The sequence below is a fragment of the Pipistrellus kuhlii genome, unplaced genomic scaffold, assembly GCF_014108245.1.
Source record: "Pipistrellus kuhlii isolate mPipKuh1 unplaced genomic scaffold, mPipKuh1.p scaffold_m20_p_10, whole genome shotgun sequence".
NCBI lineage: Eukaryota > Metazoa > Chordata > Mammalia > Chiroptera > Vespertilionidae > Pipistrellus > Pipistrellus kuhlii.
The window spans coordinates 34,984,863-34,998,482 of NW_023425405.1; the positions used below are offsets into that span (position 1 = coordinate 34,984,863).

At 38.3% G+C, this 13,620-nt stretch overlaps 1 protein-coding gene across 7 annotated transcripts in view; it reads right to left on the reverse strand.

The window, feature by feature from the left end:
• UMAD1 (UBAP1-MVB12-associated (UMA) domain containing 1) overlaps window positions 1-13,620 on the reverse strand; it is a 169,292-nt gene that overhangs the window by 154,389 nt on the left and 1,283 nt on the right. The window contains exons 2-3 of one of the 7 annotated variants that reach the window (XM_045578402.1): window positions 8,889-9,002; window positions 5,177-5,301 (exon numbers count right to left, since the gene is read on the reverse strand). The exons of 3 other annotated variants lie outside the window; for them this stretch is intronic. In XM_045578402.1, the coding sequence (XP_045434358.1) occupies window positions 5,177-5,248 (72 nt within the window). In that variant the 5' untranslated portion in view covers window positions 5,249-5,301; window positions 8,889-9,002. Of the gene's footprint in view, window positions 1-5,058; window positions 5,302-8,888; window positions 9,003-13,620 lie in introns of all 7 variants that reach the window. 3 more of the 7 variants (XM_045578403.1, XM_045578401.1, XM_045578405.1) reach the window with 3 other exon arrangements.

Genomic DNA, 13,620 nt, shown 5'->3' on the forward strand with positions numbered 1-13,620 from the left:
ATATGTACACACACAACTTTCTCTTCACATTTGTGCCCAAATCCAATAAATATGTATATTTCATGCTGCTACAAAATTAAAATCTTGAACAATGTTTTCAGCTTCCTCCGCTTCTTCTGTACGGTGGGTTATGAATTGCACCATTATGTAACAATAATACAAATTTAGACAAGTTTACTAATTTATTCTGAGAGGTACCAAAAAAGGAGGTGGCCCATGCTTTCGGTAGTTTTAATCTTGAGACATTACAAGTATAAAGCACTCCAGAAGAATCAATGAGAATTAGAGGAGCCCTGGTAGACTTCACAAATAAGTAGCCTTGAGTTTAACTTCACCTGATGGTTTGGGCACCATAATAAATGAAGAAGAGGCCTTTCCTACAAAAAGGATCACTGTGAACAATAACATGATGTGTTCTTTGGGAGTGACCTCAATAGAGGCATGTAGACAAGCAATAGAAAATGAGACTGCAAAAAGAAGGTACAGATAAATTATTGAAAGAACTAAAAATATCAAGGGAATATTAAATATCCAGAGTGGAATATAGGACTTGTTGTTTACTATTATTGTGTAGTCTGGCTTTTGAATTTACCACTTCTGGATTCTACTGAAGAGGTCAGTTGTTTCTGCTTTGAAATGTGAAACAATATAGTTAACATTTTAGTCCTGGTGTGACAGCCAAGTATAATGGTTTTGAAAACCAGCCTTCTATGTGACAAGGAGTGAAGGAGAGTGACAGCCTAGTCCAATGGTAGGCAAACTCAGTCAACAGGGCCAAATATCAACAGTACAACGATTGAAATTTCTTTTGAGAGCCAAATTTTTTAAACTTAAACTTCTTCTAATGCCACTTCTTCAAAATAGACTCGCCTAGGCCATGGTATTTTGTGGAAGAGCCACACTCAAGGGGCCAAGGAGCTGCATTTGGCTCACAAGCCGATCACAGATCTAGCAACAACAATACTCTTGCCTGGCTGAGCTAGGCACCATTGGCAGCACCAACCAGTTTCATAAAGGAATGTGGGCACAGTATTACCAAGTTTGATTTTTCAAGACAACTGGAAATATACAATTTTGAAAAATCTGGTTTTCAAAGGATAGAAAAAAATTCGAAATGTTTAAAAATAGTCTGCATAATGCCTAAATCCCTTTCAAACTGTATTTAGCCTTCAGGTGATAAAATTTTAGACCAATAAAAGTGTTTAAAAATGTAAATCTAATCACAATAAGAAACAATTGTGACGTAGGCCATTTAGTGGATATTCTGGCTAGCTCATCTATCTATTGATAGTTTTCTTTGACTAGGTTATGCAGTAACTCTATTGGAGGTAAAGTGTATGAAATTGGCAGCCATGTAAATAAGCCCTGACTACAGAAGTGCATCTGGAAGACTGCATTCATTTCTGTCCTGAGGACAGTGACCAGTTTTGCATCCACTTATAAAACCGACATCCCCTCATTCTTCTATAAATAATACTTTGAATGATACTTTTGAGTTCTCATTTGAACCCATTATATCTTACTAATTCTCTCCTTAATTAATGAGTAAAGTCTTTTTTTTAATATATTTTTGATTTCAGAGAGGAAGTGAGAGGGAGAGAAAGAAACATCAATGATAAGAGAATCATGGATCGACTGCCTCCTGCACGCCCCCTACTGGGGATTGACCCTGCAACCTGGGCATGTACCCTTGACTGGAATGGAACCTGGGAACCTTCAGTCCACAGGCTGACGTTCTATCTACTGAGCCAAATCAGCTATGGCATGAGTAACGTCTTTGACGGGTTTTAATATTTGTATGAAAGGTGTGATTTTATCCTGTTTAAAAATGGATCTATTAACTTCAGACTACCAATTAGGAGCCCAAAGATTCTCCCTCTGTCTTTCCACCCCATCTCAGTATTTTTCTTTGTGAAGTTTTGTAATATTGATGTAATATTTGGGAGGATAAGGAAAAGGGGAGCAAGAAAAGTCATGTAAACTGATGTTACATATAAGCTCCACAGAACTTTTGAAAGACAATTAATGAAATAAAAGTATTAACATAAGTTTATTTCTGCCTTTCTGATTTATGCTCAGACACACACACACACACACACACAAAAAGGCAAAAAATGGCAACAACCCACTCAAAGAATAACATAAACAAAGAACTGAACCTTGGATCCATAGAAGTTTTTCAAACTCCAGGTCCAAACACTTTAGAGGATATAAACTCAATCTACTGAGCCATGGCCAGATTTATTAATAGAATGAAATAGGAAGGAGAAAAGGAAGCAGAAGCATAAATATTATGAGTGAGAAGCACATATGATAATGGGCTATGAACATTTGCTTTTGGATACAAGGACAAGGTCATTGAAATGTAGTTCTTAACTTGGGTTGCCAGCAAAAAATATTTCAAAACAGCTAATCATACTGTGGTGCTCACATATCCCCTAAAAATGTTTTGAAAACACGCCCCCCAACAGTCCAGAAATGGAAGATGCTGACAACGCCTTGCCATACTAGCAGTCAGCAGCTGTATGTCGCTGCAGGTTGCCCAGAACCAAACCAGAGAGGGTCGGACCTGCATCACCACCATTTGTCCACCACCATCCAGAAATGAAATATCATTGCTGACATGTACACATAGGAACTGTTTGACATTGAAATTAGGACTCAAAAGAACTGTTGGCCCAGAAAGAAACTCACTACAGACTGATTCATTTGCCTCAGCATAACCATATTGCTTGTCTTCATTTTTGGTTCTTTTAAGTGTATTTCTAGGATCATTCATCTAGGGGAAATAATAAACTGATGAACAAAAACAGACTTGGAGATCTGGAAGCATTGATCAGACTGTCAAACCTCAGAGGGAAGGTAGGGGAGGATGGGGGTAAGAGGGAGAGATCAACCAAAGGATGTGTATGCATGCATATAAGCCTAACCAGTGGTCACGGACAACGGGGGGCGGGGGGCATGTGTGGGGAGGGGTTTAGAATGGGAATGGGGGGATCAGGACAAATATGTAATACCTTAATCAATAAAGAAATTTTAAGAAAAACATGTTCCCCCTTGTACTTTTTTAAGTCATCTAAAACTTTCCATTCAAGTTATAAAGGATGTAATTTCTAGAATGCTATAAATATTTATATGTTGTAATAAAACCAAGATATCATTCTTTTACATTTATCCAATGAATTATAAACACTATAATGTTTTTATACACACCATCAACCATTTAAAAAAAAAAAAAGATGAACAAATCCTTTTATGACAGCAGAAAATTTTACATTGCTCTCTTTCTCCCTGTACTCTTACTTCCATTTCTACTGGCCTGGAGTAGCTCAGAGATGCCTCCAGAACACTCCTGCAGCTTTTCTAACATATCCAGATGAATACAAGGTGGTGGTGACAGCCTCATTTTTAAGAAAGCCTGTCCACTAATTTAACACTCCTAACTGTTCACTGGTCACCTAACTGGAAAAGTAACATCATGCGCATATATAACAAGTCATTAATAATTTGAATTGACGTGATCTAATAAAACTCACTTTCCTAATATGACTGCATAGTTGCTTTCAGCAAATTCAGAAATTAAACACGTATTACTTTTAGCCAAAACAGACCATCTAAACTACTCAGAAAGTCATAGGTCTGGAGCTACAAGTGCATGATTATAAAGCATTGGGCAAGGGAGGATTCTGGAAGAAGGCAAAGGAGCTCCCTGGAACTTCACAGTGTAGATTTTAACAGGGGCTAAGCTGGGTGTGTGGTTTTTTCCCCTTGATTCTATAGTTTTTTCCTTGATCCTTACTTATAGTTTAAATCCTCTCCTATTGTATTTCGTATTATATTAAATGCAGAAAAGCTTTTCAGAAATGGGACATGTAGGATTCAAACATAAAATTCTTAAACAAAATACCAGAAATCTAGGTTAAAAGAGTACTGGGGGTGGACGGGCTGCCAGTTTATCACAAGGGATGATTTTAACATGGCCTTGTTGCCATGGAGAGCAGCACAGGATTCATTTGATCATCTCAACAGCCAGCTACTGATCACTCCTGTAAGACACCCACCACCAGAAACTCTCTGCAATCATTAGCTATCACTAGAATAATAAAATCCTGCTATCCTGGGAGCATTACACTTTCTGGAATTTTCTCTAGCAGAATTACTTTCCAAGCACATGATAAAGGCATCTTGAACAGCCACAAGTTGGCCCAAGAAAATTTTAGAACAAAACCTTCATTCTTCTCAGACCCTAGTCCCATCATCGAATGGTCTCACTAAGGTAAAACCAACCTCATAGAAATTGACCTCCCTCCATTATTTTGTAAATAAATATGACCTCCAAAGTCTCTATGAGAATCAACAGGGAAGTTTGTATACTTTTGTTGTTGGATTTGGGGATTTTTGTTTGTTTTCCTTTTAATTACCCTAATACTTTCAGAATAAAAATGGTAGCCTGGCAGTGGTAAAAAATGACTACCTTTTCCCTCTACTGTCCCTTATTCAAAAAAAGAAAAATAGAACAGTATAATAAAGTCTCCTCTGATTCTACTAATTTGGGGGAAGGGGGGAGGGGTCTCCCAGTACATTAGACCCAGGTTTCTCCATCTCTTTATTCTTAGTATTTTGGTCCAGATCATTCTTTGTTGTAACTTACTTCTCTGTGGATGGGCGTGATCACCTAGTATATGATACACTTTAGTCAAAGACATCTTAATTTCAAGAGGTTTTATTTAAAAAAACAAAACAACAACAATTTCCCTCTCTTTAATGCAGTACATGTGAGCACCATGGATTATTTTTTTCTAAATAGTGTGGGGAGATGTAGACATTTAGAAGATACAGTTGTTGTTGCTTTCTGGAGCTTATAAATAAACTGTACTTGTAATTTATACCATTTGGGTCTCAAAAATATAATTTAAAGACTTTAGTGTTGTCCCGACTCTTCTAAATTAATGATACAATGATATGACATATTTTTATGTTTTAATAAAGTTACAGACATAATTCTAATACAAAAAAAATAACACATTTTGGCTTTGGCTTAAATAACACTGAACCTACTTATACAACACTAATTTCTACCCACTGCATTCAATATTGCAACTCTGAAATGGAAAAAAAAACAAAACAAAAACACAACATACTAAAAAAGACTTCAGACAACGCTAACAAAACACATCTCTTCACATAAAACAAATATCTTAGGTGAATAAACACATTTAAATAATGTCCTAAGAGAGAAGGAAGTCATCCGATGTAAGGCCACACCTCTTTACACTCTCTATTGCACAGGAAAAACCTAGAATGAATAAAAATAAAAATAAAACATTATTTAGCGTTGGTCTTTCAATTGCTCTATTTGCTCACTTACATGCATTTAACACACAACAGGGACCCTTGTATTCAGCTTCCAAAAAGTCTCATCCCCAAAACTGTCTACTAGAAATCTGCATCATTTGAATTTCAATACAATATAACTGCAGTATCAAGTCTTTACTTCCTACCCCCCACCTCCGCACCCCCCCCCCAAAAAAAATTCTGAAGGGCAAATACTGGCCAGGCGCCATGGTAGGCCCCACAGAAACAAAACCAGACAAGACATTTTGTCTAAATTCAAGGGAATATCCACTCTTCTTGCTGCCTCTTTGGCCTGCTTCTCTATTACATCTCTCAAAGCCAGTCCCATAAAGTATGGTACTGAGTCCTGTGTAACACTAGCACCAGCCATGCAAAAGGCTAACAAGTCTAGTCAAGCATTGCTATTTGCCTGAAAACTTAGACTCCTGAGTAAACAAGAAAGCTGGCTGTTTTGCCTCCTCCCAATTTTTTCATCAAAGTGTACATAAAGATAACACAAGACAACAGTTGGCAATAGCTCCCTCAACCACGTGCCAAAGTCTGAGTCAAATTTCCACGAACAGCACAATCAACAGGGATAGGCCAAAAAGTACAACTGACCAAGAGTTCCTAACTGTACGCTGCCACATGCTGCTACTTCTCTCCAAGGAATGCAGGAATAAGTGAGTAAACAAGCAAACTAAAACTGGAGAGTGAACAAAAAGATGGAGAAAGTATTCCGTCCATTCCCATTGCCTAAACTTAATTCTAAAATACAGAAGTTGTACCCTCCTGGGGAAAAATTGGCTGCCTGAAAACTCTTTCTATCTAAAGTCTGGCAGAACTAGATTCCCTCCCTTATCCTGACCCCTCCCTCGGGAGGTCATCCACCTCCATTCAAAGGTCAGTGGTTTGTACCTGCCCAAGAAGACTGTAAAACAGGGGCCCAGACAGAAAAAGCTCCATGAGCTGAGCCAGGAAGGAGGTGTCCATTATGCTCAGACTCTCAGCCAAGTACACCCACATATAATGAGTGCCAGTAGCCAGTGGGAGCTGAACAAGCTGAGGAACGTGTACATCCGTCTTTGGACACGGAACAAACAGCTGCATGCAATGAATTCAGAGAGGGAGACTAAGGTAATCTCACCCACCCAGTCTCCTTCAATACGAGATTAGCAGAATAAGGTCAACATAAAGTTCTTGGATCACATGATCTCACACATCTAGGGGAAATAATGAGCAACATAAACTAATGAACAAAAACAGACCCAGAGAGAGAGAAGTAGAGATCAGACTCTCAAACCTCAGAGGGAAGGTAGGGGAGGGTGGGGGTAAGAGGGAGAGATCAACCAAAGGACTTGTGTGCATGCGTATAAGCCTAACCAGTGGCCATGGACAACAAGAGGGTGGGGGCATATGTGGGGAGGGGTTTGGGATGGGAATAGGGGGATGAGGACAATTATGTGATACCATAATCAATAAATAAATAAAATTAAAAAGAAGGGGGGGAAAAAGATCAGCATATAGAAGGGAAATTATGGAACCAAAGATTAAGAAGGCTATCTCTCTGATGATTATTTTCCAAAATAAACTGTTGGTAAGTAGAGAAAACACCTTGGTAATATTGAGATAGTTGTGTAAAACCACAATCTCTTACATCTGAGCTGCTGAGCAGAACAGCATAAAACCCAGATGGATTCAGGATCTCTGCTCTCAGACAAGCCCACACACTTCCTTCTTTCTGGGGAAACACGGTTTCCCTCACCCTTCACTATCTTACTGTTCATCATCATGAACATGTCCAACAGATGCTTAAGGACAATCTGGCCATGCTAGTAGCAGTTATAATTTATAGTTTATTACTAAAGTACTCAATGTACCAAGGCACTGTGCCCAATGCTATACAAACACAATTTTCTTTCACGCTTAACAATGGTATGAAGCTTCACCTCCCATGTTAATACAAATATTGCAACTATAAAAGGATGAATAATTTGTCCAGAAATCACTTAAGTGAAAGGATCAGGATTTCAACTAGGCTGTTTGCTCTGAGTCTATGTTCTTCACTCTGTGCTACACTGACTCAATGTTCACCCCTGAGTCATCTTCCCAGAACTACTCTACTCTCCACCTCAAAGCATGATGGTCCGAACAGCTGCCAGAAACAAAACCATGTTACCTTAATTTCACCCTCTCCCTGTACACCCAACACTAAGCCTGCAGCTCATGATAGCTCATGAAACTTTTGGCTTTTCTCTATTCCTACTGCCACTAGTACTTGAGTTCAGCTGACCACAATCCCCATTATGGGTTACTGCAACCCCCTTGGGCATCTTTTCAACAGAGTAAACTCTCAGTAGCCATGTTTGTACCCAATCCTCCTCAAATCTCCTTCCACGCCATAGCTGTTTAGATGGCACATGGACAAGTGACTAGAGATGGCAAATTAGATTATCCCAAGAAAGGAGAAAAATTTTTAAAGCAGAACACAGAAAGCACGAAATGACTATAGAAATGATGCAAAAAAAATATCAGTAACAACAATCAATGTAAATGGACAAAATATAGAAATGTTAAATCTTCAGCTGCAGGCAATATTTACAGGAGACACACCTAAAATTTACAGACACAGAGAAGCTGGAAGTCATAAGGCCAATACAGACACAAATACCACATAGTATAAATGTCAAATAAGGTTCATTGAGGAAATATAACACGTAGAGAAGTACAAAACACTCATCATCCACCAAACTCTAGTGCTCCCTTAGAGAGGAACCCAGCCTCCATGCATTTGAGCAATTCTGTTATAATGGAAGCCTCTTGGTTAAAAGAGTGTCTGTTCCTCCCTTGAGTTAGACCTGCCCAGTCAGCCCTGATAAACACCTAAGAGATGAGGCAATGAGCAATCCACGCCCTTAGGTGAAGTACATGATGGAAAATAATACAACAAACAAATTCTAACCAAAAGAAAGCTGGTGAGAAACTAAAAGAAAATTTACATAAAGCCAAAAAGCATGATCTGAGATACTCACTACTTCATTTGACCATTTACTTCACAATCCTAATCTTGTATGAACCGAATAACAAATCTTCAAAAATACATAGTACAAGTCATCAGAAATTCAAGGGAAAACTGCCAATTGCTACCATCTGTTGGATACTTAGCACAATTATCACAATTGAGATATTAATCAGACAAAAGGTAATAACATAGGAATAGTTGAACAATGCAATTTACAAGCTTGATCCAACAATTGAAAAATGCATTTTTTTCCAAGCACACATGAAATATTTAACAAAATTGTCCAGGTACTTGATAAGCCTTAAAGCAAGTCACATATACTTTGAAAGATAATGCAACTACATTAGAAATTAGTAAAACAAATAACTTCAATAAATAAAACCTATTCATTTTGAAATAAAATCCATGAGTCAAAGAAGAAATAGGTTGGAAACTAGAAAATATTTACAATTTAAGGATGATGAACATCTACTTATGAAAACTGTGGGACATGCCTGAAGCAGTAGGTTGAGGGAACCAAGGCATAGCTCAAGATACTGCGTTTCGGTTCCAGACCACTGCAGTAAAGCAAGTATCACAATACAGTGAGTCATAAGCTTTTTGCTGGTGAATGGTCTTGCCTTCAGTTTATGAAAAAATGCAACAACTGTGAAGGGCAATAAAGCAAAACACAATAAAATGTATAATAGACGTAGAATGTTTTACAGGTGAGTTCTACCAAACAGTTGACAAGCAGATCAATTCAATTTTACACAGAATCCAAGAGAACAAAGGAAAGACTCCACAACTCATGTCATGAGACTAGTACAACCTAATAATACCAGAATCTGACAAGGACTATACAGGAAAGAAGAAAATTATAGGCTAATCTCCCTCACGAATTTTTATGATGCAAAAATCCTAAACAAAACAATATCAAACCCAATATCCTATCTAATAAAAGAGTAATATGAAAATTGACCATCACACCAACTCACAAGATGACCGCCCCCATGTGGTCAAAGATGGCTGCCCCCAGGTGGACATAAGATGGCCACCACAAGATAGCAGTGGAGAGGGAATAGTCCTGCAAGGGAGGGCAGTTGGGGGGTACCCGGCCTGCAAGGGGGGGGGGCAGTTGGGGGGCACCAGGCCTGCAAGGGAGGGCAGTTGTGGGGGGTCTAGGCCTGCAGAGGATGACAGTTGGGAAGGACCAGGTCAGCAGGGGAGGGCAGTTAGGGGTGACCAGTCCTGCAGGGGAGAGCAGCTGGAGGTGACCAGGCCAGCAGGGGAGGGCAGTTGGGGGGACCAGGCCTATAGGGGAGGGCAGATGGGAGGGACAGGCCAGCAGGGGAGGGCAGTTGGGGGGACCAGGCCTGCAGAGGATAACAGTTGGGGGTGGCCAGCCCAGCAGAGGAGGGCAGTTAGGGATGACCAGGCCTGCAGGGGAGGGCAGTTAGGGTAATCGGGCCAGCAGGGGAGGCAGTTAGGGGCGACCACAATGGCAAGGGAGGGCAGTTAAGGGTGACCATGACAGCAGGGGAGAGCAGTTGTGAACAACCAGGCCTGCAGGCAGGAATGTTAGTATTGACCAAGTCGGCAAGGGAGGGCAGTTAGGGGCAATCAGGCTGGCAGGGGTGTGATTAGCTGGTGATCAGGCTGGCAGGCAGAAGCAATTAGGGGCAATCAGGCAGTCAGGCAGGCCAGCAGTTGGTAGCCAGCAGTCCTGGATTGTGAGAAGTTTCCCAGATTAGAGAGGGTGCAGGCTGGACTGAGGGACAACCCCACACACACACCCCGTTGCACGTATTTTGTGCACCAGGCATCTAGTATAATAAAAGAATATATCAAAACTAAGTTGTGTTTCTTTCAGAAATATAAGCATGGTTCAATAGTGGAAAATTTATTCATTTTAATAATCTCAATTAAGGCAAAAAATTGTATCAAATATCTTAATCACTCAATTAAAATTCTTATCAAACAGGGGATGGAAAGCCCTTAACCTAATAATTAGAACTCCAAGTTGTAAAGAACTTCCAGGAAGGCCCCTTAAAGGGAGCTGAGTCCCATGAACGCACACCATTTTATCTGACTACTTTGCTGTCTGGAATGGGAAGTAAATGGTTGATGTGATGCCACTGCATCTATCCTAGCCTATGAGGTGATCTTAAAGATGGAACCAGAGAGGGAGAGGAAGAGAGAGAGGGAGGGGGAGGGGGAGGGGGAGAGGGAGAGGGAGAAAGGGATTATTTTCCACTTATTTATGCATTCATTAGTTGCTTCGCTTCTTATATGTGCCTTGATCAGGGATAGAACCCATAACATTGGCATATTGGGACAATGCTGTAATCAACTGACCTACACAGCCAGAGCAGCCTTTATATATTTAAGACACTTTTACTTATGCAGTCAAATCCCACCTGAACTAAAACACCATTTCTATTCAAAATGGTACTGGAAATTCTAACCTGGGGAAAAGCAAGAAAAATAAAATGTGTGAGAACTGTTAAGAAACAAATTATTCACATATGAATAGAAAATTTATCTTATAGAAAAATTACAAGAAATGACTTTAGCAGAATGGCCAGAAAAAAGTCAAATGCATTCTATATATCAGCAACAATCAGTTAACAATCTTTAATTTAAAAAAAATACCATTTATTGGTGCCCCTCATTTATTGGCTCAGTGGATAGAGCATTGGCCTGCAGACTGAAGGATCCTGAGTTTGATTCTGGTCAAGGGTACATGCCCGGTTGCAAGTTCAATTTCCAGTAGGGGGTGTGCAGGAGGCAGCTAATCAATGATTCTCATCATTGATGTTTCTATCTCTCTCTCCCTCTCCCTTCCTCTCTGAAATCAATAAAAATCTGTTTTAAAAAGCATTTATAATAGCAACAAGTTACCTAGGAATAAATCTAATCTAAAAGTCAAAACCTTTATATAGAAAATTAAGAAACTATTTGGAAAGATTTTAAAAGGACCAAAATAACACAAGAATAGTAAGAGTTGTCATTATGATGTTATTTCTGAAGTCAATCCAAGGATTCAAATGCAATTGTGATCCGATCCCAACACAGTTTCCTACGGAACCTGACATGCTAAATTATATATGAAGTATCAGAGAGCCAAGAATAACTACACATTCATGAAGAGCAGATCAAGGTAAAAGAACTTTCCTTCAAGACATCAAAGTTACAAGGCCACAGTGTTGAAGAGCGTGAGTAATAGTGCAGGGACAGAAAAACAGATGAATGGAACAGAACTGAGAGCCCAGGAACAGACCCACACACATATGTAAACTTAAGGTGACATCAAAGGTCAATGGCAAAGGTCATAGTCAAAAATGATGCTGGGACAATTGAAATAAAAACAAAACAAAGAAATTGGATATCTGACAACATACATGAAAACTCAATTCTAAATGATGGAGTAGTTTTGAATATGAAAAATAAAACTATTTCAAATTTTTAAAAAATATAGAGCTTGTTCTAAGAAATGATTTTTAAATTAGATTTTTTGAATTGCCTTTTCAACTATTTTAAACTTCAGGGAAAAACATTTTAACTATATTAAAAGTAGGAGTTCTTTCCATTGAAAGGGGGGAAAAGGAAAGAAAGACAGAAAGAATGAAAAAAATTGAAAGGCCTAAACTAATAAATGCAACATTACTATCCACACTAATACAAAAGCTCTCAAAAATCAATAAGAAAAATCCTCAAAACAAAACAAAAAGGTAAACACAAATAGCCAATAAATATTTGGAAAGCTGTAGAACATTAGTAATCAGAAAAGGCCAATTAGGACCACAACATGAAACCATCTCATTGCCAAAAAAAAGCAAACAAACAAACAAACAAAAAAATGTGGATCAAATAGAACTCCTGATAAGAGAATAAACTAGTACCACTTCTTGGGGAAAATTTTGGTTTTAGTAAAGTTTTAGTAAAGCTAAAGATGCACACCCTATGTTCCAACAATTCTACTGATATACTTTTGCACAAGTGCACCAACAAATATATATCAAAATATTCACAGAAGCCCTATACACAGTAGAAATGAATTTCAAATAATCAAAAGTCAGTCAATACAGCAAAAAATTAAAAGAATGAACTCCACCTACATGTGTCAACATGGATTAATCTCAAAAGCAAGTAAAAGAAATAATTCAGAAAATATATATGGTATGATTCTAATTTTATAAAGGTCAGAATTGACAAAAACTAAACAACATTCCATCTAGGAATGTCTGCTTGTGTAAATAAAAATATAAAGAAAAGCTTAGTGTTTTCCAGACAGTGTTGCTTTCTGGCTGGTAAGGAGGACTTAACTGAGGAAGTACAAACTACTAATTGGGAAAGGTCCATTTTTTAAGCTGAATGAGTTCATTTAATCTCTCTGGATATTAAATGAATACATACTGGCCATATTTGAATTTGAATACATACTGGCCATATTTACATTTCTCTATAGGATGTATTATTACCTAATACATTTTAAATATATTGAATACATACTGGCCATATTTACATTCCTCTATATAATGTATTATTACCTAATACATTTTAAGTGACTGAAAATATATCTAAAATGCTGTTTTAAATTATCTTCCTGCTTGTTTCCATATTTTGTTTGCTTTTTAGAATGCTGTTGGAAGGTAAGAGTGGTCTTTTAACTGTAATAAAATAATGATATTAGCATCTGGTACTTTAAGGCTTGCTATTAAAGAATATATTCATGCGTGTCTTACCCTATATAATGCAATGACTTGTTTTCTAAAGCGATACTAAGGTGCAAAAGACATTAAGTCTTCAGAAAAAGTATAAAATAGACTATTGATTTGCACCAATAGAATCACAACTTTTTTACAGACCAATTGACATACATGCTGCATCAATTACAGAAATTGTTTAAATTTGTTTTTTTTTATTTCTTAAATTTCTTTATTGATTAAGGTAACACATATTTGCCCTCATCCCCCCCATTCTCACCTAAACCCCTCTCTACATATGCCCCCTCCCCGCAGTTGTCAGTGACCACTGGTTAGGCTTATATGCATGCATACAAGTCCTTTGGTTGACCTCTTCCCCTTACCTCTCCCTTCCCCTACTTTCCCTCTGAGGTTTGACGGTATATTTGTTTTAGTGATAGCAACACCAAAGACAAATATATGTGCTGCTAAGTAAACACTGAGGTAGGCTATCCTTTAATTATGGTACATTAGATTTCCATTTTAAATTGCTGCAGTGAAGTCTCAAAAGGACCTTAGTTGCTTAAGGCTCCAGAT